The sequence below is a fragment of the Mus pahari genome, chromosome 15 (genome assembly GCF_900095145.1).
Source record: "Mus pahari chromosome 15, PAHARI_EIJ_v1.1, whole genome shotgun sequence".
In the NCBI taxonomy this organism is placed as follows: Eukaryota; Metazoa; Chordata; class Mammalia; order Rodentia; family Muridae; genus Mus; species Mus pahari.
Window position 1 is genome coordinate 50,801,829 of NC_034604.1, and position 26,612 is coordinate 50,828,440.

The following is a 26,612-nucleotide window of genomic DNA, read 5'->3' on the forward strand; positions in this document are numbered from 1 at the left end:
AGGGCCGGGTGTGGTGGCGCACGCCTTTAATCCCAGCACTCGGGAGGCAGAGGCAGGCGGATTTCTGAGTTCGAGGCCAGCCTGGTCTACAAAGTGAGTTCCAGGACAGCCAGGGCTATACAGAGAAACCCTGTCTTGAAAAACAAAACAAAAAAAAAAAACCAAAAAACCAAGAGAACTGGGGAAAACTAAAGAGGGGCAGGAAGGAAGCCATACACCTCCCGGGCTAGTCATTCAGTGGATCTTCTTAGAGTTAGTATTTATTCACTACATTCTAGTGGGCCATCATTCTTGGGGGTAATTCATCCTACAAACCGTCTTTGGGTACATTTTCATCGTCAACACACTCCCAGCAGCTTGCTGAGGGCCCTGCTCGCTGCAAAGGTATGGAATGCAAGAGTATTAGAATGGCCCCTTCTTTATGTCTTGTACAGTTTAAACATTTTCCTTCCTTTCAAGCCATGCACAATTGAATGCAGACCTCACGAGGCTGCATTAGCTGGACCACAACAGACTAAATGAGATGGCTACTCTGTGGCTCTCATGAGTTGGAACTAGTTTGTTTTACTAGCTCGCTTTGTAGCAGGAAAAATACTTAGGAATTAATATTTGCAACCTGGGTAGGCAGGCAAGTTAGGTAAGAAGGTGAGAGATAACATAACATGCTCCTTTAAAGTGTGGTTTGTCTGTTGTGTTGGGGATCAAACCCAGAGCCTCCTACATGCTAAGCAAGTGCTCCCTCATCGGGCATTGTCTAATCCCAGTTTATATATATCTCATATGGACACTTAGAGCTTTAGAGACCAAAAGATGTCATGGGGAGCTTCTTGCCTACCCTCTTCCCTAGTGAGGCAGAGACACTGAGCAAGCCACACAGACGGCCTCACAGATGGTCAGTGGCAAACTGAAAGGTGGTATCCAGACTGGAGGTTCTAATAAAAACTAGCTACGGGTTTGGCCATTATGAGCCGAAACTCACCCTCTGAGGGAAAACCATCTTGCATCATAGCCTGTGTATACACAACAGTCCTGGGCTCTGGACCTAGAGTGAATGACTAATAGCTGGCTGTGGGGTACAGAAAAGGTGGTGAAGGAGAAGGCCTCAGGGACAGGGAGTAAAGGGCACCGAAGGGTTGTGGTGACTGAAGGACCAAAAGGGCATCCCAAAAGTGCAAATCTGAGATGCTGGAGTAATTGCAGCTAGTGTTGGCATCTCGGGGCTGACAAATAAAATTTATAAATGACTTCTAAAACTGCTTCCTCCAGCAACAAGAGCTGTTATTGTCACATTGATTTTAAAATTAAATGCTAGAGAATTTTCTTGCTTTAATGAGAAGGCAGATCCAAGTGATAAACAGAGTAATGATTAAAGCAATTAAGAGAATAAAAATGAGAACTGGTGCATCAGTCCTCTTAATCCTTTACCCAAACAGGCAGCTTGGGCTGCCATACTAAGAAGTCGCATGCTCATCCCCAGATGAAATTATTGAGACCCATTGTCCTCTGTGAGTATGCTGCCCTTTGGGAAGACTGAGAAAAGTCAATTAGCAATGTCACTTGTTAAAAAAAAAAAATCTGCCTGCACCTGGTTCTCATTTGTTCTCCAGCTGGGAAACCAAAGACAACTTTTTATGGCTGTGGTCAAACAGCAAGTTCATTTCAGCTCTGGATGATCAAACGGTCAGCCTCCCCCAGGCCGAGGCGCTTTGCCTTTCACTTTCAACTTGTTCAATCATCATTAACTCTGAAAACGGTCACATTCCATTTGTGCAACGAGAATTTCACTGTTGGTGACCGTCTGGGTGAAGTTTTTGTAGGTGAGGCCCTAAATCTTGTAGAGCACCTCACACATCCTCAAGGTCATTTGCCTTGCTGCCTTGTTTAATGACAGCAGTGACCATCCTGCCCGTCAGGGTGGGACTCGACGCTGGCAGCTTTGAAGAGCCTCCTGTAGGTGTTACATTCTCTGAGATGGGAAAGGATGGATCATGGTGTGTTTATGACACTATAGTGTGAGCACATGAACACGCATCAACAGCTCTGTCCTCTGTAGGATTTTTGCCAATCTGAAGATCTGAAAGAAGACCACTGGGAGGGATCCATTTAAAAGCCTGATTTCCTCACCCTGGGAAGCCAACTTCCCTGGAGAGGCTGCAGTGGCAATTGGGGAGGTTCCAAGAGTTTCTGGAAAGGAGAAATAGACCTCTTTTTCCCTTTGCTATTGGGCTTGGAAAATCTTCATGTTGTCTGCTTATTATTTCATTGTATCTGTCCCTCTGCAGAGGGGCTATGACATGATAGGGTCCTGAGAACCTGGTACAGGGCCAGATCCTGACAGGCAATCTACAAATATGAACTTCTGAAAGTGGCTGTCAAGTAGCAAAATGGCCATACAAAAAGGTCACTTGATGGGGCCTTCACAAAAGCCAAGTTTGCTGGGGCAAGCCAAATAAACATTGCACAACTTGAGAATTAAATCACAGATCAGACTAGTTCTAGTTCTAAGTCCCAGTTATAGTTTCAAGGTCAAAACCATGAGAACATATGCCCAGAGCTTTCAGTGTCTCAGTGTCAGCATCTACTATGTGGTTCTCAGGAAGAGCCTCTTTATTTCAGGTTCTAGGTCTGGCTGCAGGTTCCCTGGGATAGCCTTGACACAGTAACATGATTCTCAGCACATCTGTACTATAGACTGTACTTTGGCCCCTCTGAACACTCTCTGTCTCATAATGTATTAAAATATTTATTGTTGCCAATAATGGGGCTTTAATTGATTAGCAGGATTTGGAGGCAGGAGAGAGGGCAGAAATACTCTAATAACTATCCTCCTTCAATTATTATTCTAAGACCAGTCTAGCCCCCTGGGTCTCAGGCAAAATCCTGTGCACCTAAAAACATAAAGAAGTTCTGCTATTCTGGCGACTGAACTGAAGCATCACCTTTTACAAAAAGAAATTCCAATGCAAGGCAATTCACTAAAAAGCATCAGAAATACCTTTGTTCATTTAAACATTTCTTATATGTTTCTTGATGCTGTTTTATACCCAGTGATGGTGTTAATCTGTACAGTAGTTTCAAGAGGTGAGATGGCTTACCGCAGTAACAGAACTCAGGGAATCTGGGTCTAATCCACTGTGCTATGTAGCTATCCTTCCTCAAGAAGACTTCTGGGATGTACAGCCCAATGCCCCTTTATGTGTTGCTTCAAGTTGGGTGGATTGTATGTGGAAAGGGTCTGATATGTATGTCCTGTCTTACAGGAGTCAACAAATGGAGATCATGTCTCTAAACTTCCCCTTTCTCCTTACACTGAATTCTTCTTTCTTGTTTCTACCCTTGTAGAGGTCCCTCTTCTGCTGTCCCTCTTAGAGTCTGTGTCCCCCCTGCTCCCCCCATTTCCTTCTCTTTCAAAGCCACTGCTGTGCTTCAGTGATGCTCTACAGGATTTGGGCCTGGGCATAAAAGCAGACATCATTTGCTCATTACATCTGAGTTTTCAAGACGTGCTCCATTTACTGACCTCCACTAACGGCCTGGGTTTGCGCTCCACTGCAAACCTGAAGTGGCAGAGTTCACAGTAGCTGGTATTTGAGGATGACAGCCAGTGCTCCAGGCAGCTCCGATGGATTGTCCCCAAGGTTCCAGTACATTCACATGGAGAGAGTAAGTCCTCTTGGCTGCTGCCCTCATGGCAGATCCTGCACATTGGCCGGTCATTGAAGGGGCTGCAAGAGAAGGAGGGGCAGCTGCTGGTCACTGGGTGGCAACCCACTGCCTGGAGGAGGGCCCTTGAGCTGCATCATTTGGGCCCTCCTCAGAGGCAGCTGCTCAGAATACAAACTGCTTTAGTTCTCTTTTCCTCTTTATAGTTTTATGTGTGCCTGAATATATTCCTCTGGACACTGCTGACTCATGGTGTCTTTTGGTGTGTGATGTCAGAAACCATTGAGTCTTAATGACTTGTCATGTTTTTAATTTGCTGAATACAGATGGATAATGATGTGTTAGTCCTACCTCTTTTCCCCTTATTTGTTGAAATACTTTCAGGTATAAATGTTACCTTTTACACGGTTACCTAGTGATGCAGTTTGAATAGGTTGTTAGGATGTATAATTGTTTTATTATTGCTTGTTTTAAAAAATGAAAAATGTATATCTTCAAAGTGATTAAAGACTAGATATCACTGTGAATTGATTGGTTTAAATATGTGTATGTATCTTAAAATTTTATAGTTTTTTTTTGTATGTGTATCTCTATGTGTATATTTACATGTGTGTGGGCACATGTATATATGGGCACACAATTCACATGCACGTATGCTAGGGCCCAGAAGTTGATGCTGGGTGTCATCGCAGAAATTGCTTTCCATTTTATATATTAAGGCAAGGGCTTTCTTGCTCTTGAACTCAGAACTAGCAAATAGATAACCAGTCTAGTCAGTCACGTTGCTTTAGAGAATCCCCCCTCCCACCTCACAAGTGCCGAGATTACAAACAACAGCCACGTCTGCTTGGCTTTGATGTAGGTGAAGGTCCAAGCTCTGGTCCTTGTGTTGTGTGAAAAGAACTTTTATCTACCAAACCATCTACTGGCCCACTTCTTTCTTTTCTATATTCTCCAGCCCATATTTCTGTCTTGACACAGAAACAGTTCAGGCAAACTATCAATCAAAACATAAAATTATGAACTGGAGAGATGGTTCCATAGTTAAATGCACCTGTTCTTCCAGAAGATGTGGCTCAATTTCCAGAATCCATAGTGGTGGCTCACAATCACCTGCAACTCCAGTTCAAGGGCATTTCAACAACTGCTTTTGACATCTGCAGCACCAGCCACAGATGTGGTGCACATACACAAACATACATGCAGACAAAACACTCAACACATAACATAAATCTACAAAAATCATTCATCACCATTAAGAACATATTCTTTTAAACACCCATGTAGATTTTACTATTTAATTTTTCATGTGTGAGTGTTCTGCCTGCATGTATGTCTGTGCATCACATGCATACCTGGTGCCCACCGGAGTCACAAGAGGGCACTGGATCCATGGAACTGGAGTTATTGTGGTTCTGAGCCACCATGAGGTTTCTGGGAACTGAAATTGGGTCCTCTGCGAGAGCAATGAGTGTTTTTAACATTTGAGTCATTGCTTCAACACCAAAAACAAACTCTTTTGAAATGACATCAATTATAGTTTCCAGACAAACTGCATATTTTGAGTCATATGAAGGTGCAGGCAAGGTTCCTTTCATTTCTCTTCAATTCTGCAGGAGAGTGGAGAGCAGGGGAGTAAACTGGTAACCGACCCTGAAGCAGAGCGGGGCACCCAGCTGAGGTGTGGCTGGGTCTTTGAGTTTAAGGAGGCTACTCTCTGGGATGCCGAGGACACTATACCTTAAGCAAGTGGTAAATTTGTCCTACTGAGGTGACCTCTGTCTAGAGTTTTGCATTCAAGTGTGGAAAAAGCGACTCCCTCACATTTCTTGAAGACAGCTTGGCCTGGTGAGTGGTTCCCAGCTCTGCAATCCGGCTGCCTGGGCTTAAACCCAAGCTCTGGGGCTTGTCTGTAAGCTATGAGCAAGTAACTTCATCTCCCCAGGCTTTAGTCTTCTGATCTCTAAAATGGGCTCAAAAGTGGAGCCTTCAGTATTGTGATCGGGAGGATGTGAGAAAAGTTGGTCTCGAGCAGAGACTTACATGTGGAGAGCTGGCAGACAGCCAAATCTAGTTACTGCTAGCTACTGTCACTTGCTGAATGACTCAGGCTGAGGAAAATCAAGTAGCATGGTCCTCCCCATGTACGCTTAAAGGAAATATCAAATAAAGATAGCCTCCCTTTTCAGCAAGAGGGGCCAGCTCTGTCTATGAATGCCATTTTAAAAGAATGGTGTCATTCTTTTGACAACCTAGTTTCCCTTCACACCCTCTGCTTTCTTTCTCCCACGTTCTCCAGAGATGATGTTAACCTAGGTCCATGCCTCATTACTTTTTAATGCTATCTCAGATCCAAATGGAGCCAACCACAGAAGTACTGCTGATTCCCACAGGCCTCTCTGGGAAGGTCCCTGCGAGTGAATGGAAGCTAGAGCAGGCAGGACTGTCCTGTCCCTTGCCGAGGAGACCCATGCATGCTCTGGGGAGGGGAGGCTGAGAAAAGGTGACAGCTGATTTTCGTCTTCTGGCTTCCTTTGTTCACTTTGAGTCATAGGCAGGAAAAACTGCAGCCTTTGGTGTACAGTGTTGTGTGGCCTAGAAGTAGGTGAAAGAGAGGCACACAACACACATACACATACATACACATATACACATACAGCGCTTCCAGTTACATCAAACTGCCTTCCCTTCTTGATCAAATAAGGTGATTGATTGATGCCTGCCAGGGAAGCTGGTGTACACACTGCCATCCATCCTTGGTTCATACAGGGCCACTGACATTTACTTCCTCTTTACGTTCTGAGCCCTAACCAATTGCTGGAGATTTTCCAAGAAGTGGAAAATATACATTACTTTCCTCTCTTTCTATGACAGCCACATGTATTTTAAAGATTGATTTTTATTATTTTTAATAGTGTGTGTGTGTGTGTGTGTGTGTGTGTGTGTGCACATGAGTACATTTGCCTAAGGAGGCCAGAGGTGTCAGACTCCCTGGAACTAGGATTATAGGAAGTTGTGAACTGCCTGGTATGGGTCTAGGAAAATACAAGTTTTTTGTTTGTTTGTTTTTTGTTTTTTGTTTTTTGTTTTTTTTTTCCTGAAAGATTGGAAAACACATGGTACATCCATTATCTTGGCAGCCTATGGCTTCCAATAAGAGCCCTCCCTCTTCTCCACAGAGGGAGAACAGTTGAAACAGCAGTACTTCACAGGTTGGAGTGTGCATGAAGAGGCAGGGATGGAGTTGCAGAGTGTGAAGGAGGAGATGGCAGCACGGACTTCTACACAGCAAAAGGAGACTCACTCAGAGGACAGCATAGCTACTGGGTAGCGCTAAGCTGCATGCACACTGGGAATGTTACCTCAAAGGTTTTATCCACAAAACCAGGCATGGTGGCATGTGCCTCTAATCCCAGTATGCAAGAGGTGGATGCAGGATCAGGCCTTCGAAGCCATTATCAGCCACACAGTGAGTTTGAGACTAGCCTGGGCTACCCAAGGTCTTCTCTCTAGCCTACAGATTGCTTTGGCTCCATCACCTGAAATCAGGCGACTTCTTCATTTTGTCCTAACAAAGGGCTAGCATTGTTAGCTGCTGGAGACAAGAAGACAAAACTAGCCACAACAGTGTCAAAATAATGAATGTAAAGCCACCCCACATCTTGTGGCAGCCCTCCCCTGCCTAGCTCTCCATAGTGGCCTTAGGAGGAATGTGACAACATGAATTTTCGCTTTATGCTCATGCTGCTGTGGAGACAGCAGCAACAGGACTTGGGTAGGCTTTTTTTTTTTTTTTTTTTACTTTTTTCTCAGCACCTCCCTTTTCTGACACAGAGACCTGAACACTAATTACACTCCCATTAGCATTCTCCACCTGACACACAGCTCTCTGGATCAATTGGAGATTCATTTTAACTGTGGCACTACCTCTGGGTGGCAAGAGTCCGCACTACTGTTGACAGCAGCTGCCCGTCCTTGGCTGAAACTTGCATGACATACTGTGGCTGCCCATTCACTAGGCTGCCACAATCCTCCACCGTCTTCACCACAGGCGCGGCTGAGCTGGTGCAGTCTGGCAAGACTTCGGGCAGGTGACTGCAGCGACTGGTTGTCATGGCAACAGACAGCAATTACTCTGTTAATGGCTTCCACATTCATAGAGGACTTCCATCTAAGAGAGATCAGAAAACAGTTAACTGGGCTGGATGGTTAATGGAAAATGGAGAATTATGGGCCACCAACATCAGCATGTCACTATTTAAATATAAATACGAGGGTAGCTTAGATGTAGCATTATTATCTTGTTATTATTTAATACAAGCATATTCACATACATTTGCACACACCCACTCATAGGCACATAGGCCACAAGAGTTATGAACACCTGCTCATGAACAAGACAGCAAGCATGTGTGTATAGATACACACAGTCAGGAGCTCTGCTTTCTGGGAGGGCATAGAATGATAGCCCTGAAGCCCAGATCTGAAGAGAAGATAAGCAATTCTCCCGCTGTGCCCCAGAGATGCAATAAGTCTTTGTTGACACTCTCTAAAGTTACTAGAATCATTATTAAAACTGCTCGCAACTATTTTTTTCTTGTAAGCAATTTCTTTTCTATGCAGTTTTATTTGGAGATACTGAGATTAAAAACAGGGAGAAAAAAAAAAGGAAGGGAAAGCAAAGATTTTGGCTAACTCCTGCATTCTGGGGCATCATTTGCCAAGTGTGGTCACTTAATCATTTTCCAACCTCTGCCACATCTGGGTCCTGTAATAGAACACTCTACCTTGCAAGCCACAGGTTAGCTTCTCATTCAGAAGCTCACCCAGCTGAGCCAGTCTCAAACAGCTGTTCAGGCAAGGTATACTTTGATGAACTGTTTTGTTTTTCAAATGGACATTAAAATAAATACATCACCACTAGCGTTTCCTTTGTCTACCATTGAACAGCCAAAGACACACGTGTGCATTGTGAGAAACCATGCAGGATTCACTGCACCCAAAGGTGAGGTGACAGAGCACCCCCCCCCCCACTGTGCTCCATAGGCCTGAACTCAGTAGACAGGACTGGCTCATAGACTGAGCTCCTGTCCAAAAGCAGCCAGGGTCATCAGAGCTCAAGTCCAACTAACCTTGTCTCTCCCCTCCAACTCCCAACAAGATACTTGGGATTCTTCCAGGGGTGGTTCTTCCTGGAGATGTGTCTCACACATTATATTTGACTTGATCCCTACAGGTCTGGAAAACAAGATCTTTCCAGGTTTCAGAATGATGTGTGCATCAGGACAAGAACATAGTGTTTTCAGATGTACGTGAGTGGACAGGTTCCCTCCTGACAAGCCCAGGTCTGATTATTTCAGATAGATGGCCATGATCTCCATCCTTGCAATTGAGGTAGGTGTGTGGCTGTTTTTCTTTTTCCTTATTGCCAGAATCTTCTCAGGGTACTTGTGTGTATGTGTTCCTGTCAGCAGTCCTTTGCATCTTATAGTGGGGAAATGGCTGCGGATGCCAATCCTTGGTCAGGGGGATGACGCAGGAACACAGGTAGTTGCTGTCTATCCATGACATTTCATAGACTTTATATTGAATGGTATAGAATTTCAAAAAATAGGATCACAGAGAGCTAGCTCTGTGGATAAGGTACTTGCTGTGTAGGAATGAAGCCCAGAGTCCAGGCTCCCAGGACCCACATGCAAGCAGTAGATATGGCTGCTGCCTGTAACCCAGCACTCAGAAAACAGAATCAGGGGATTACTGGAGAAAGCCAGCTAGTTAAGATAATGGAAATTGGTGGGGGCTGGTGAGATGGCTCAGTGGGTAAGAGCACCGACTGCTCTTCCAAAGGTCCTGAGTTCAAATCCCAGCAACCATATGGTGGCTTACAACCATCCGTAACAAGATCTGATGCCCTCTTCTGGAGTGTCTGAAGTCAGCTACAGTGTACTTACATATAATAAATAAATAAATCTTAAAAAAAAAAAAGGAAATTGGTGAGCTTCAGGTTCAGAGAGAGAGAGAGAGACTGAGGCACTAAACCAACTTTGGGCCTGTGTGACACACCCACGTGCATACCCCTACATGTGCCGATACATGTTAACGTGCATATACATGTGAAAATAGGTTTTGTTGCTTCACTTTATATTACTAATATGCTCTAGTCTAGAAAGCACAGGGAACACCATTTATGAACCCTCCACTCAGAACCACAGAACTCTTTTTGGGCAGGTACCTTTCTGTGATTTTTGGCAGACATAGCAGGGTGGAGATTGATTGTAGCTGAACCAGAGGACCCCCCCCCCTTTTTAAATGGAGTTACAGTAGCTCTCAGGCCAACTAACAAAAGGATGCTCAAAGATGCTCTTCCTCTAGAACTGTGTGTAAGCCCTCCCCTAGCCTACCCTGACAAAAACTCATTGACATGATTTTAAGTTCTCATAATGCCTCGCAGCCACAGAGTGCAGCTTCCTGGCACAGCTCTCTTGCTTCACAAAGCAGCCATAGATGAAGAGCCAGGGGTGTGTTGGCAGGAAAAGCAGACACAGTGACCTTCTGCTGCATGGAATCATTATGTCTGGGTGCACTCTGAGAGTCTATTTTTGGCTTTTGTATAACTCCAGCCCAGAGAGTCAAGCGCTTTCTCCCTATGCTTGCTGAACAGAAGGGAGCAGGGGCGGGTGCACAGTGGCTGGTGGGAGCCAGGGCTTTCCCCAGTCAGGTTACCCAATTCAGGCATGGTCATTCACTAGCAACAGAATGAAGTAGTGACCTACATCCACAACAAAATGCCCCTAAAATATTCTAGAAGCAGTTTCTCTTGGACATATTTTGCATCTACGATTTAGCTTCTGAGTGATATACTTCATTTCACATCTCACAAGCAAAGGGACATTATCAGCCACTTGACTAGTGGGTTCTGAGCACTTGTGTTCAGCATAAAGGGACATGGCCATCTCTGCCTTGCTTCTCTTTCAAGCAAATGGTCTGTTCCCTTTAGTGTACTACGTCTATAGAGCCATACACCTCAGAAACTCTAAGTGGTTCTCAACCTTCCCAACACTGTGACCCTTCAGCAGAGTTCCTGATATTGTGGTGACCCCATCATAAGATTATTTCTGTTGCTTCTCCATAGCTGTAATTTTGCTACTGTTATAAATCATGATGTAAATATCTACATCTCCCGCTGATCTTAGGTGACCAGAGTGAAAGGGTCATTCAATCCTGAAAGGAGTTGCAACCCATAGATTGAGAACCACTACTCTAAGGCATCAATCAGCTTAGGAGTAAACGGGAGAGCTATTCCAATCTAACTCTCCTGGAAGAACAGACCAGCATGCCTATTCTATACTACTAAATACCTCTGAGATTCAAAGACTGACATGCTGGCAGAGAATCCCACTAGTCCTAAAAAGACTATTCTTGGAATTCAAACTGGGGTGGGAGGAATCACACAGAGCATGAATGTGCTTGATCCCAGTGGAGATGGTTGAGTTGGTTGCAGCCCCGGATGAATGGATCCAATCAGCTACTCATGCAGAGGAGGAGAGAAGAGAGCACACTGTGCCCTGATCTTATGGAGGAGGAAGTTCAGGGGTTGAGATGAGGCATGGGTGGGCAGTCACAGGCCTGCAGGCTGTATGCACCAATTGGCTTGCACATGTTGCACCTGGGGCAGTGACAAATGGCCCGGCACATTTCCCTGTCTTACTTGGAGCCTCTTGGGAAAACAGCAGGCAATTGCCTTGGATACTCTAAAGAGCTGAACTGTGGGTTTGCAGCTACACTGATCTTCCACTGATCTTTTTGCAGAATTTCAAGCACCATTCTACTGCTTTCTCAATGGGAAAAGAAAGCAGCTTCTAAGCCTATCTAAGAATTTCTACACTGCCAGGAAGAAGTTATGTATGTGCAAACTTGAAATCTCAAGCAGCACTGATAGGACAGCCCTTTGTTGGCAGGAGTTGAGACCTTGTACAATTTCATTCTCAGGTTGAGAATAAAGGATGATTTGGTACTAGGCAAACTCAGCTGCACACAGTGGGAAGAGTAGGCGTAGGTGAACAGGAGGGAGACAGTGAACACGGATCAGGAGGCTAAATAAACGAAAGCCTGATTAGAGAATTGTTAAAATAAAAGGCTTGTCTGTTAAAACTATGACCCTCACAAAGGACAGAGCACGGGTTTTACAAAAGCAGGAGCTCCAACCAGGCTGTAGCTAATCATCGCTGGGTTTCTGGAACAGTGTGCCACTGGTAAGTGATTTCCATGGGAACGTGGCTGGCATCATGAAGATGCAGACTCTGGGGTGGTGGGGAGAGAGGGAAGGAAAGCATTCAAAAAGCACTTCAGGCTTACCTTACAGCCCAGTGCCTCAGCAACAGGAGCGCTCCATTAGGATCACAAAGTAAAACAACCCTCCCCACAGCAAAACAATCCCACCTCTGTTCTTAGAGGCACACTATTTATTAGTGTGCCCAATGTGACATGATGTCACCTACAATGTGTTGGGCTGTATCCATGGCTTTAGGGGAAACTCGTGGTCTGGGCAGCAGGTTGCCCACACAAGAGATGCACCACTCAATGAACAAATGATGAGAACAAGACAGTCTTTCAGACCTCCCTGAGCGCTCCTGCTACCTGAACTTTGAATGTTTTTATTTCATGAATCACCTTACCTGGTGGTTTGTGAGGCCTGAGAGTAATTAGTAAGTTTTCCATTGCTATAATACAATACTTGAGGGTAGATTTCTTGGAAGGAAAAGAGATGTATTAAGCTCATAGTTTGCAAGCTAAAATTCCAACAGCATGGCACTAATGAGAGTAAGGGCCCTCCTGAATGCACGCCATCATGGTGAACAGGACCATTGTAGAGCTTTTTCTAAGGGGAGAGACCACAGGAGGAGACAGCAAACTTCAGATCTTTCAGGGTGTCTTTAAACACAAAACAGAAATCCTTGTACTCAGAGTACAAGGGGGTGTGGCTCAGAGTGTAAAAGTGCTTGCTGAGCCATCCTGACCTGATCTCAGAACCCACATAAAACTTCCATGCAGTGGCCTGCATCTACAGCCCCACTGCCCCTCTGGCAAGGTGGGAGATGGGAAGGAGGCTTGCCCGGAAGCACTGAAGCCAGTTAGCCTTGGTGTATGTGTAGCAACACAAATAATGAGAGATCTCAAAGTCAGTAGAAGGAGAAGCCAACTCCTCTGAAGTTCAGGTACATGCTATACGCACATACACACATAAGCACACAAACAGATATACAGATACACACTCATATACACACATGCACACATATACACACACGCATACATACACACGCACACATACACAACATAAACACACATACACACTCGCTCTCATACATTCACACATACACACATGCATTCACATACATATACACATACACAAACATAAACACACATACATACACATACTCACACACCTTATAATACAGTTCCTCATGTTGTGGTGACCCCCAGCCATAAAATTATTTCCTTGCTACTTCATAATTGTGATTTTGCTACTGTCATAAATCATAATGTAAATATCTGATGCACAGGACCCCTGATACGCAACCCCTGTGAAAGGGTTGTTTGAGCCCCTTTGGGGTTGTGATCCACAGGCTGAGAACCACTGTTCTAAGCCATCTCTCCAGCTCTAGGTTCCACTTCTTAAATGTTCAACCACTCCACCATCATTGTGACAGAGGACCAAGTTCCCAACACATGACCTTTTGGGGTACAAACTATATTCTGATGACAGTACAAGATAAGAACACAATTTTAGAGTTGGGATCTGGAAAGTTGTCTGAGTGGTTAAGAGCCCTGGCTGTTCTCTCAGAGGGCTCACATTCATTTCTAAGCATTCACAAGGTAGCTTACAACCATCTATAACTCTCGTTCCAGGGGATCTGCTACCCTCTCCTGGCCTCCTTGGGAACCAGACACCCATGTGGAGTATAAACATACACTCAGGAAAAACATCAATACACACACACACACACACACACACACACACACACACACACACACACACACAAAATCCTAAGTAAGAAGTTAAAATAAGTTAATAAAGTTGGGACATTTATGTACACATAACTTATGTTCTGAACCATGTTCATCTTAATTCTTATTCTTTTCTAGCCTGGGCTATATCTGATTTCTGTCTTTTGAAATCACCTTCCCCCATGGCGTTCAACCTATTTTGTACTGTATTTTTGCACTTGAACCTTGTCCATATTCCCTGACTTCATGTAGAGATGAAAATGTTTAATAATATCTGATCAACAATGCTGTGACAACAGAGATGCCTGGGTCTACGTGGTACAGCAGCCACTTAACTTTTACCCCAACTAATCTAGCAGTCAAGAACATACTCAAAAACAAAGCATAAGTCACACCAGAGTTCCTTTCCAGGCCCAACTGTATTGGAAGTAAAATTTCAGTACAGTTAACTTTAGTCTTTTAGGTGCAGGTTGAGAGGCAGAAATTTGTTAGACTAACATCTCTGAGTTTTTAATTTATCCACAGGGTGAGTGCTGGCTAGTATTAAGTTGCATGTGTGAACTGTCCTGGTGGTCTGCAGCAAAAGTAAGGCTTCTGTCAACCTTAATGCTTAACTGCAGAGCTTTTAAGAACTAGTAACCAAAGATAGCAGTGATCCTTGAAAGTTCGGAATAGCTAGTAGTCAACGAGATGCAAGTCTAGCGAGAGGAATGCGCCTCAAAAATCTGCTCTGTGATCTTGTAGTAAGTTAGCAGTCGTATATTGAACATTTAATCATTTATTAGGAGACTACAGCTCATGTAAATGTTGTTACCACAATCAACTACAAAGATAAAAGAGGCAGGAGCTACAGGTGCAAACTTGTTCTGGAAGGGTCTGAGGTCACCTTCATAACCAGTGCTCGTCAACAGAGCAAATACAAGAAAAAAAAATCACTTATTAATTCTTCTATCTAAATACATCTTTGAATTTTTTTTTTTTCGAGATAGGGTTTCTCTGTGTAGCCCTGGCTGTCCTGGAACTCACTCTGTAGACCAGGCTGGCCTCAAACTCAGAAATTCGCCTGCCTTTGCCTCCCAAGTGCTGGGATTAAAGGTGTGCGCCACCACACCCAGCTAAATAAATTTTTTTTTTTTTGAGGATGTGTTAACTAGTCCTAGGAAGTTTCTAGTAGTATAGGGTGCAGCTATCTCAAAGCTTACTTGACATTTCCCAAGGAGAAGTGCGGGGAACCAGACAATCTGGAGTCCCAGGCCTCTTCCAGGCTACAGAGATCAGCAACTTCTCATTGCCATCTCTGTCTTTGATAGTTCAGGGGACTCCAATACCCTGAGTTCTGGGAGAGAGGCATCACGGATGGATAGATATCCATGGTTGGATATCCTCTTGCTTGCAGAGTTCCATGTCATTAACACTGGTCCAGAACTCAGAAACCTAACTTCAACTTCCCTGCATGATCTGCATCATAAAGGAGCTGTAAAAGATCCTCTAGCTTTCTTCAAGGGCTACATACATGCTCAAGGATCATGGCCTCTTCCAGTGGGTGGGCAATGCAGGTTAGTCGGTGGTTGACATGGGAAAAGTGGCAATACTGCTCTGTCTGAGAACGTTCATTCTGAGGTAGCTCGGCAGACAGAATTCTCAGAGCAGTCCCTGAGAATAGAACTGCTCTTTGATGGAACATTTCCTTGGCTTTTCAGGCATGTTAAAGGCAGACAATGCATTGCATGGCTGATGAGCCGAGTATCTTGAATGTTCAGAGCAAATAAGGGGAGGTAGAAAAATCACACAGTGACCTTCCTTTCCAATGGAAATGGAGCAAATGACTAATTTCAGAACTATTAACGTGTAAAAGCCACATATTTCTTCTGAGAACAGGACACAAAGACTCTCCAAGGAGATTTCGGGGACACAATTACCAGCAACATTGAAGTTTTCAGAAACACGCCAAGGAGGCCATTCACTACGCATGTGGAGCCACAGAGTAGCTGCTTCATTACTTAAATGGCCATGGCAAGGCTGTGCTTACAGACTCAGGCTTCCAAATTACACATTTCTTCTGGATGCTTCACCGACCTCATTAATGTAGAACACAGTGTGTCGTTCCATGTTTTAATAAACATGTCCATCAGGCACTTGATGAGTCTGTTGAGGGAAGCCTTGGCTTACGCAATAAGTGAAAACACAGAACTAAACTAAACTAAACTAAATTAAACATCCCCCACCCTTTTCTGTTGTGTCATTATTTCTGGTATGTGCTCACTGTTACATACACAGAGCACAGTAAACAACTGAATTGCCTGTTTCTAAGCATGATGAAGGTTTTGACTGTGGGATATTGGCATTTTCTTGAGGAATGTGTAACTATCAAGGATGAGCTACAGGGAGGGAAACGCTTCAGTCCAATGTAAGGGAAGCCCGCTGCACTACGAGTTCTGATAACACGTTCCTAGTGCACTGTGTTAAAGTTATATTCAGGGTTATTTATCATTCTCGTTCATGTAATTAATTCAGATTTGTAGCCACAAGAAGTATCAGAAGCATCAGACAAGCCTTATTTTTCTCATTAAAAATGACTATATTTTCTCTTCACTCAGGTAAAAACCTCCTCATTCTGCTGAAGGCAAATAAAGTACCAATTATCATATTTATACATATTTTCCCCCTGAAGAAGTACTCATGAAATTAATTCAGATTTTGGAGGCTATCCATTTTTTCCATTTAATTTTAATTAGAGAGATGAAAATGGCAATTAAAAAAAAATCCCATAACAACTCTGTGTGTTCAAAGATACATCAGCAGCTGAGTTACACTTGGAAATAACAACTGGCTGGTGCACACAGAGCCCCCGCTGGGCTGAGGAGGAGGCGGGAGTCCTTAGAGGAGTTCTCAGGGCAGGTCAAGAAGTTTAAAATCACCATGTTAGAAAATAGTAAGGGGGAGTGGGGACAGGCAAAACAGAGAGAGATGTTTGTATGATGTCTCTTGGAAAGGAAATATATAAGTATAGTGTAGTCTTCAAATGACTCTCAGAGTGCCCTGGGCCGACCAAACACACTCCCTGGCCAGCATACATGTTGATATGGAGGCAGAGGAAAGTATGTTGGCAAGAAAAGAAAATCCCTAGTTACAAGAAAGCTAAACACATTTTAAACTAGAACTTCCTAATTTGTTGTTAGATTCATATCTATGCTCCATCAGCATGCAAGTGAACGCCTGGCATTGAGGAAGCTGATCTGGGATTGGTCCCTCTTCTTTACTTGCCTTTCTGTCCTCAAGCAACCCAGCACTAGCTGTGCATTTGCGACAGTTCTTCCCTTGAGCCTCCTGGGTTCTTAGATAGGGTTGACTACTGACTTATTTCAAGGCAGGGTTGCTTGTGGGTTTTCCTCAAAACGCCATGTCTTTCATATGCAGTTAATAGACATGGCTCAGACCAGGTCTCCAAGTACTTCTGTATTTAGGTGCGTGTGTGTATGTGTGTACTACTAGTATCTGCTTTGACGGATTTTGTAAAGATAAGCAAGAATCACAGAAATGCCTCGGGGAATTGCTTTTCTTGGCCACAGATACTGCTTGCTGCATCTCTTCTTATTCCAAAATTCACCTGTACTCTGAGGGTCCTGTTATGTTTCTTAGCCTGGTCTCAAACTCATGATCTTCCTGCCTTACTCTATCCAGTGTTGGGATTGTGGGCATGTGCCATCACGTCAGTTGGATTCTTCACAGACTCATTTCTATGGGTTCCTTAAAACGGCTCCACTGGGGTTTAGTTGTTGTTGTTTTAAATAAGATTAAAAAAGAAAGGAAGAAAGGAAGGAAGGAAGAAAGGAAGTAAGCACATAATAAAGTAGCATACAGCTAAAGAAGGCAGCAACCTGAGATCACGTTATCGCTTAGCAACTTCAGCTTATATCCTGGGTTCTTGTGAACCATGAAATTGGCCAATAGAGTTTCTTCCTTGATTCTGGAATTTATTTCATGCCTACCTCGATGCAAAGCATTTACAAATCTTTTCACAAAACCTCAGCACTCTTCCTTTTCCATGAGCTTATCAGCTTCTCCACCCTCTACTTGCAACTTTGCGGGGACCTGCCTAGCTCTTCCTGCATGCCATGCCTTGACTTTGGAACTTGCAACGGTTCCCTGTACCACAGTGCAGAGGAGCCTCTCCTATTCCCAGCCTCTGATGTGCGGGCTCAACCTAGCCTTTTTCCTGGTGAGGGTGAGTCTGCATTCTCCCTGGTCCTTCTGGGAAGTCACCCACTAAAACCTGGTAGAAGTGCTCCAGCTTATTGTCGTCACCGTACAAAGAGGGCTCACACCCACAAGAAGAGCCCTTAAAGTTCTTCAGTTCTGCAGAGGAAAGGTCCTGCGTCAAACATCAGGTCTGGCCCTTTCTCTGTCTAGTCAGCACTATCAAAATTAACGACTAAGACTTTTTAGCTCAATTCAGCCTGTCTGACAGAAAGAGAAGTAACTTTATATTGATATTGAATTGCATAATTATCCCAAACAAAACAACTTAATAATGCACAGAGGTCCACATTTTCAAATTTGCATCCCCGTTTTCCTTCAAAACAGACAGAAAAATCACATTCTTCATGGCAACAGTGTGAGTGTATTTTTCTGCATTCATAACACTATTCATTTCCCTTTTTCTAAGTGCTTAATAAATACTGTAGGTCTTTACTGCCTTCGAGGGAGAGAATAACAGCCATGCCCCAACAGAGCTCATTCATTTGCTTTATGGGAAAAAAAAAATCTCTGGTGTGTCACAAATTAACACAATGTTCCTGCGGACAGTGTTTTATTCTTGAATCTCCAGTTTCACTAATAAATGTGAAAACCACATGTAGTTAGATAAGTCCCCAGAGACCAACCACTGCAGATGCTGAAGGATGCAAGTTATTCTAGCTACAATCAGCACTAACACTGGGGACAGGTTCCCAAGCTCCGCTCCAATCGCCTGCTATCAAACAAAGGAAGTGCTTTAGAGTGACCATTTCAAAAATGTCATTCATTGGGCTGGTGAGATGGCTCAGTGGATAAGAGCACCCGACTGCTCTTCCCAAGGTCTGGAGTTCAAATCCCAGCAACCACATGGTGGCTCATAACTATCTGTAACAAGATCTGACGCCCTCTTCTGGAGTGTCTGAAGACAGCTACAGTGTACTTATATATAATAAAGAAATAAATCTTTTTTTTTAAAAAAAAATGTCATTTATTGAAATTTATTTTTTAACAAAGGTAATTAAAAGCAATAAGGACATAATATCTCCTAATCCTTAGATAATAACCTTTATCAAGTCATAGGTCCTAATTTGTCTATAGGCAATGTGATCCCTATTGTGATCCTCAGAAATATTTAAAGTTTTTTCTTCATTTTTTTTTCATGAAAAACACCAAACAAATGGGACATTACATTGAACCCACACATACCACATCAGTTAATGTAAAAAATAATCAGGACTTCGGCACGCCCATTAAATCTTTCCCCCCCTCCTCCCCCCCTCTCTACTTCCTTCCCTCCCTCCCTTTCATAAGACTTCCTAACATAGCCCAGAAGTCATGTCAACTCCCTTCTATGTCTTTCAGTATGTTTCTAAAAATATGAGCATTTCTTATTTCAGCCCAAAGTAATTATATCTTACAAACTTTATAATAAATTTGTTATTATGAGCTGGGTAGTGGTGGTGCATGCCTTTAATCCCAGTACTTGGGAGGCAGAGGCAAACATGTGTCTCGGTTTGATACCAGCCTGGTCTACAGAGTTTGTTCCAAGACAGTCAGGGCTACACACACAGAGAAACTCTATTAGAATACAAAGCCAACCAATCAACCAAACAAGACCCAGTAAAAAAACGAATACATTTGCTATTATGTATCATATCCTATGCATTATTATATATATATATATATATATATATATATATATATATATATATATATATTTATGCATGTATGCATGCATGTGTGTATTTGCCATAGCAAGATTGTAGAAGTCAGAGGACAACTTGGAAAAGACCATTCTTTCCTTTCACTCCGTGGATTCTAAGGATTGAACTCATACTGTGAAGCTTGGCAGCAAGCACTGTCTCCCCTTGGGTCATCTTACTGACCCCTTCTTCCCTTTCCTGAAAGTTTATACCTATGACTCAGCTTGGTTTCAAGTCCAACTCTCACTTGATAAGAGCTCAAGGATGGTACTGTATAGTTTGTGATGCATCACACCAGGAAGTCAACTTTTAGTGGGTTGCAGAAAGTTCCCAGTTTTGGCACTTTTAAAGATGTAATGATTTCGTCCATTAGTGATATGTACCTGAATTATCTCACTTGTGGATGGTAGAAATACTTCCCTTTTCCAGTTGTACATCCCCTTTCCATTCAGGAGTTGGAATTTTTTTTGCTACAAAGACCTTTTCTTCATCAACCAATGCAGAATCCTGAATTTCAATTTATACATAAAAGGAAGGATTCTTGCTTAATTCTTTCCTATGTCTGTCTATTTTCAGAGTGAGGATTGGTGTCTTCCTATAGGAATTGGTGATATCTATAATAACTGAAGCATTTTGTTTTGTTTATATTATCCTAAAAGGGCTCATTTGTCTCCAGTAAAATAAAGAGTCGGATCATTATATAATAACAAGCTCTTCTTTTTTGAATGTATAAAACTAGAGGCTGGGGAGTTGGCTGAGCAAGTCTGATAACCTTGAACCCATGTAAATGCCAGTGTGTCTGAATTCCCATTACTCCCACTGCAAGGAGGAAGGTAGTCAGGATAGTCCCCCAGAAACTCTTAGGTCAAATACCGTGGAACATGTAACACAGCTGCGAACAAGACTTTCAAATAGAGAGGCAGCTATGAACTTACACCCAAGTTGCCTTCTGATCTCCACTGACTCCCAGGGCATGTGCGTGCCTTCATATACGAACACACAGCAAACACATACGAGAAAACAAACCAATATTTAAATGAGGGGAACCAGACTTGTGGCTTCAAGGATGGAAAATAAATTAGGCCAGGTCTTACCATATCATAGCACTCTAGGTTGGAGGGTTAGGCATGGTTTCCTTGACCTGCTTTGGTATCCAAGACTATCTTCTTGTGGTTGGTGCTGTCTTCTCTCACGCCCCTGTGTTCAGAGGCCTTCTGAGCGTACTTACTCCTCAGGGATAGTGAGAACAACTCGCAAAGAGCTTTCCTTTTGCTTGCTGCTCTATATCCCATTGGTGTCTCTTGTCCCCTGAAAGTCTCCAATCTCATATTATGTGTTAGACACATCCAGAGGTGCTGTACGCCCATGGATAGCACTGGCAGAGGCCTAGTGGAGGGGATTTTGCTTAAGTGTTTAGACTTTGTGATCCTGTCCAGTGAAACTTACAGGTGGCCAGATCTTGGTCAGTGCCATGCTGGCTAATACATGTTGGGCAAGCTTTCACCAGGGGAAAATCTGCACATGCATGAGAAATGTTTCTCTTTTCTTCTAATAAGAATGAAAATGCTTAGACACTTTGTGGGCATCCCCACAGAGGCACCTGTAAGTCTTTTAAAACAGTTGACAAGTGTCTCTAAGGCAGGAATCCAGGGTCTTTTTTTTCTGTTCTCTCAGAGCAGGCACATTCTTTTTTCCCATTATGTCCTTGTTGTGCTGACAGGCATCTGTCACTTAGATGTTAAGACAGAGTGATAATGGGAAGATACTATGCTGGCTCTGTCCTTAACAGTTCAAGAAGCTCTCATAAAAAAACGTGTATTTTGGGGAAAACTAGACACTCAAGTGCCATCGGCATTTTCAGTTAGTTTACTGAGTGTAGACCGGAACACAGTGACAGGAGTAAGAGGGGTGAAACCCAGAAATGTCTGCCCGATCCTGTAGACACTATTGTGCGCACTGGTGCCCTGAAGGGGGGGATACATTAACAGATATTTTCCAAGGAGGTGAGGTAGGATGGAGGATTATTTCGCCAGGACCTACTGAGAGCTGTTGAACTAAGAAGCAGCAGGATACATCTTGCCTCTGTAAGCAATAGCCTCGCATGTGTTATGAAAAGGCTGATACGTTTGTTCATTCAGAAGTAAAAGAGAAGTGCAAACCTCAAATAAATAGCAGTCCGCTGCTGCAGAAGAGCTGCTTAGTGAATGGCTCTGGTTGGACAGTGATGCTGTACACTCCAGTATCTGGATCTCCAAGTCCTGACTTTACTAATTTAATGTAAACCAAGGCACAAAAGCATATGGACTTTCTATAAAGCTATCCTTATGCTAATGTTAACCATAAACTCTTAAGTGTTAAAAGATTTAACCACCGATCTTAGGAACTATCTGAACTATAACCCCTATTGCAAAATTCCAATTTGCACAATGGAAGAAGGTAGGAGTCAGTGGGTAGGTGGTTGGCATAGTCAACTTGACTAATGTAGAAACTAGAAAGCATCAGCTGGGCCAGCAAGAAGGGTCACTACCTAACCCTTTTTGTCTCATATTTGGACAGTGTCAAACCATGTAGCCCAGGATGGCTTTGAACTCACGATCCTCTTCCTTAGCTTCCAGAGTGCTGGAACTATAGACATGTGCCTCCACACCCAGGTACAATTTCCCTTTTTGAAACACCAGGTAAATGTTTCCTGGTACAATGATTTGCTGTGTGAGTCTTCAATTAGACACTTTGGGGTTGAATCCCTTTGCTCTTCCACTTATCAGTGATTTCTTTGCAAGCTGGGGACAAAATGGTAGCCAGCATGTCTGTTTGAAGATGAAGTCAAATAATGTGTATGAGGTACCAAGCATAAAGGTTGGCACAACAGCAAACACTGCTGGCCATGACTGTTGTATAAGGGCCACCTAACCTCAAATGTATCCAGGGGATTCACTAGTCTTCACTGTTTTGTTCAAGCCAACACACATGTCCTTTCTAATACTGGCATTCATTAATATGGGACGCAAAACAGTACTTTGAGAGGCAACGTAGGTAAACAGAAGAAAATGTGGTGGGGAATGAGACAAATGGAGGCTTTTGCCCTCAGGTAGTAGGACTCAATTATTTAACTGCTTCATATAGCCAAGAAAAAGAATGTCATCAACAGGACTTTGCAACTGTGACAGAGATTATTTAAAGGGCCTCACTTGAGGAGGTACAGGCTGAGAAACCCTGCCACTAGATCTTGGGCTGGGAAAGACCAGCCGGATCATGCCAGGAAACATCTGGGTAAGACAGATGCACACATCAAGGTGCACAAGACATTTAAGGACATGGGGCTCTACCGGAGTGTGAGATGTGATATTTCCCTACAACACAGCACAGAAAACTCTCTCCCTTTGGCTATGCCTTGGGGAGTAAATCTGAGGTGCCAGATGGGCCACAACAATGCTTAGCACTTTCTCCTTGTCCCCACTAAGCTTGCAAAGCACCTGGATACCATTTTGACTTCAGAATGAGGTAGCTACTCTGAAGCATTCAGCGCAGATACAGATGTGGTCTTATTCCTTTCCAGGGGAGGATGTGTCTGCACCCTTTCGACAACAAAGGAAAAGCCAAACTGAATTCATACCTGTACTTCCATCTATTGATCTCAGCATTTCTGTAAGCCAGACACCCTTCACCTTGTTTATACAGTGCTTGTACAGCCCTTGTTTATACAGTGTTTGTGCAGCCCTATTGCATACATGTTTACTAGGTACAAGGGAGGGATATACTGCTTTAGGAAACAGAATTGGGGCCTTTGCAACTCGTGGATCTGGGTTATAGGAATATTTAATCTCCAAGGAGACTAGACTACACTTTATCATTACTTTTATTAAGTCCTACTTTCAAGATGACATAAAATGTATGCCCTAAGGTAACCCACGGCAGTGCATATGCATGGAAACAATCCTGGCTGATTCTTCCAGCTCTGTATGTTCATAAACTGGACTCATTTCTTAAATTCACAAATGATGATCACTGTGGCAAATCCAGGAACAGATTTTTCTGCTGTAAACATGGCAGACCCTCAGCATCTTTTTACAGCTTTTAAGTGGTTCTGATGTACATGGGACTAAAAGCTGGGAGAATTAAAAATTACACAAATAATGAAAATGAGTTCTGAGGTGCATTACTCATCACTTTGGAGGTTTTGGAATATTTTCATTAAAAAGAGTAAAAGGCCATCTAAAGATGCTTGTGTATCTACAAAAGATGGTGAAGTCATTTTCCTTATTTCTTTTTAACTCCCATAAGCCTCTTTTATTAGTTGCAAGGAAAAAAAGCTTCAATCTGCTTCAGTAAACTACATTGTTTTGTAAATGGCAGAAGCATTTACGGTTTCCTTACATGAACAATCTTTGTTAATGGCAAGGCAGTGATTGGGTAGATGGCACTAAACTGGCAAACTTCATGGGACTCCTCGGCATCTGATACCTCCTTTACTTAATATATTAGGACCTATTGCTTTTTATAAGTTCTCAACTTACAATGGGCGCTTAAAGGTATTTGCTGACTCACTGAATGAACAGATAGATTCGCTATCTTAATAATACATTTTGTTAAACCGTATAGTCATATGGGTGACATAGATTTGCTACTTAGAAATATGACTTCTCTGATGACTTTGAGGCATTCCCGTATTCCTTCTGCTAATTGATGGTTGTCTTTTTTTTTTTTTTTAATTTCTCTCTTGAACTTTGAATGACTTTTGTATTCATTTGCACATTGGAACTCAGTTATTCTTATCTGTTCATTGAAGAAAATGAGTAGGCAGGCCATGAATTTAAACTCAACATAGTAATGGGTGGTATATCTAAAATAAAGCATTTTAAATTTTATCCCCACTCTCAGACTTCTTAGGTTGGCATGAAAAGAATTGTTTGGAAAAAAAAATGGAATGAGTGTGAAGTTTGTGGCTACTGTCTGTAATACCAGCACTCTGGAGCCTGAGGCAGGAATATTGTGAGTTTGAAGGCAATCTGAGCTATACTATGAAATTCTGTCTCAAAAACACAACCAGCCGTCTGACCAACCATTCTCTCACCAACCAAAGAATAACAGAACATGTAGAGAAAGAGGCAGCACACTTAAGAAGGAAGGGAATCCCTTTCCCACCGACTCACAATACTTCTATAGTACAGACAAGGGGCTTGCCCTGTGTTAAATAAGACCCTACACAAGGCCCGGGTCCTTGCTTGCTGTGTGAGATGCAGTGTGAGCATGGTAGATTGGAAACTTATGACTACATTCTCTCACTGGGGACAGAATGGCTGGGGAGAGAGTTGGAACAGTACCACAACTCCCATACTTGGAGATACTATTTGTGTTTGTTTGTTTTTGAGACATTGTTTCTTTGTGTAGCGCTGGCTGTAGTAGAACTAGTTTTGTAGACCAGGGTGGCATTGAACTCACAGAGATCTACCTACCTTTGTTTCCTAAATACTGGCATTAAAGGCATGGACCACCACTTCCAGGTGGAAATACTCTTTGGGATTGGGTTTTTTTTTTTTTTTTCATGAGCTGGTTTTAGGATCCAAGCACTGCATGATGCAGTCTCTTTTTGTTGTATCATATAATGGCTTCAAGTGGAGGAAGGTTTGTTTCTGAATGATGGGCTGTGGACATGGCAAAAATCACAAGAGACAACAACGGTTGTAAAGAAAACAAAAAGTCACTATTTCAAATAATCACCTATAACTATAGGCAGAAAAGACAGGCAGACACAGGTAGCCTAGTGCTGTGATGTATAATTTTACATGTCATCTGGACAGGAAGTGTCCACAAGTGCCTAAATATTTGATTAAACATAATACTGGATAGTTTATCTGTGGATAAGTTTAATGCTTAAGTTGACAGACAGATCAGAGCCCTTAATGTGGGAATTCAGAGCCTAGAATCAAACAAAAGCACTGGAGCTCCCCCAAGGAAGAGGAAACTCTTTCCTGCTCCTGCCTTCTAAGTGGACAGAAGCCATTACCTGCCCTTGAGTATGAACTCAAACGCTGGCTCTTCTTGGCTCTTCAGCCTGCTAGATTTCACACTAAAACGACACCACTGGCTTCTTGGGGGTACCAAAAGTTCTGCTGAGCATGAGTGTCAGCCCCTCTCCCACAGAGAAATGCTTCAGATGTAGGTATCAATAGTCTCAAGATGGTCCTGCCTTTCCTTTTAGGAATCTACTTTTAGGATAAAATGTTTGAGTCTTTTCTTTAAGAAATCTATTCTAAAACATTTTCAGAAATGCAAACAGAGTTATACATAATCAGTAGGGCCTCTTTATACTCTGCACTATCCTTTTATTGTAAAATAATGTGATGTAACTGTCTAACAGTTGGGTAAAGGTTATATAGAGCACCTCCATATCATGGATGTAAGTGGGACCATTGGCATTCCTTTATGATAAGTGTTTAACAGTACTAGGGAATAAAACCTAAGACTATGCAAGAAAAGGTAGGAGATACAGTATTTATACTTAGACTTCCAAGTCTAATTTATTAAGGATAGAAAGTAGTTTATCAGTGTGTGAACACTGATTCTCTCGAAGCTTCCTAGTGCTTCCTAGTGCTTTTTGTTGTTTGTGCTTCTTACCTTTTAAAAATAAAATATATCTTTATTATGTTTTAAAATATGTGTGAACAAATAACCCCTCTTTTCACAGGCCTTACAGAGGAAGGATATCAAACCACTTCCTGAGAAAACAAACAATAAATACAGAAACCAAAGCAGAGCAAAGCCAACCCAAACTCAAAAAGGATATGGCTCCATCACAAGCAACCCACATACCAGCCCTTATTCTAGGTTTGAAAGGACACTACAAACCTCTGAGGAGGAAATCCAGTAACTCTGTCTGTGGCTGCCTGCTCCAGGAAACAGCTGAGCTAGTGGAGAGATGGTGGGTTGGGCAGCACACAGGCCCCTGGGCATTTTGCTGCTGACTAGCTTTAGGACCACCAGCATGTCATTTATGGTCCCTCGGCT

The 26,612-nt window shown here is 42.9% G+C and overlaps 1 protein-coding gene across 1 annotated transcript in view; it reads right to left on the reverse strand.

Annotated features, from left to right (window-relative positions):
- March3 (membrane associated ring-CH-type finger 3) overlaps positions 1 to 26,612 on the reverse strand; it is a 143,156-nt gene that overhangs the window by 26,523 nt on the left and 90,021 nt on the right. The window contains exons 2-3 of the mRNA XM_021214934.2: positions 7,591 to 7,834; positions 3,521 to 3,725 (exon numbers count right to left, since the gene is read on the reverse strand). Of these exons, the coding sequence (XP_021070593.1) occupies positions 3,521 to 3,725; positions 7,591 to 7,778 (393 nt within the window). The 5' untranslated portion in view covers positions 7,779 to 7,834. The remainder of the gene's footprint in view (positions 1 to 3,520; positions 3,726 to 7,590; positions 7,835 to 26,612) is intronic.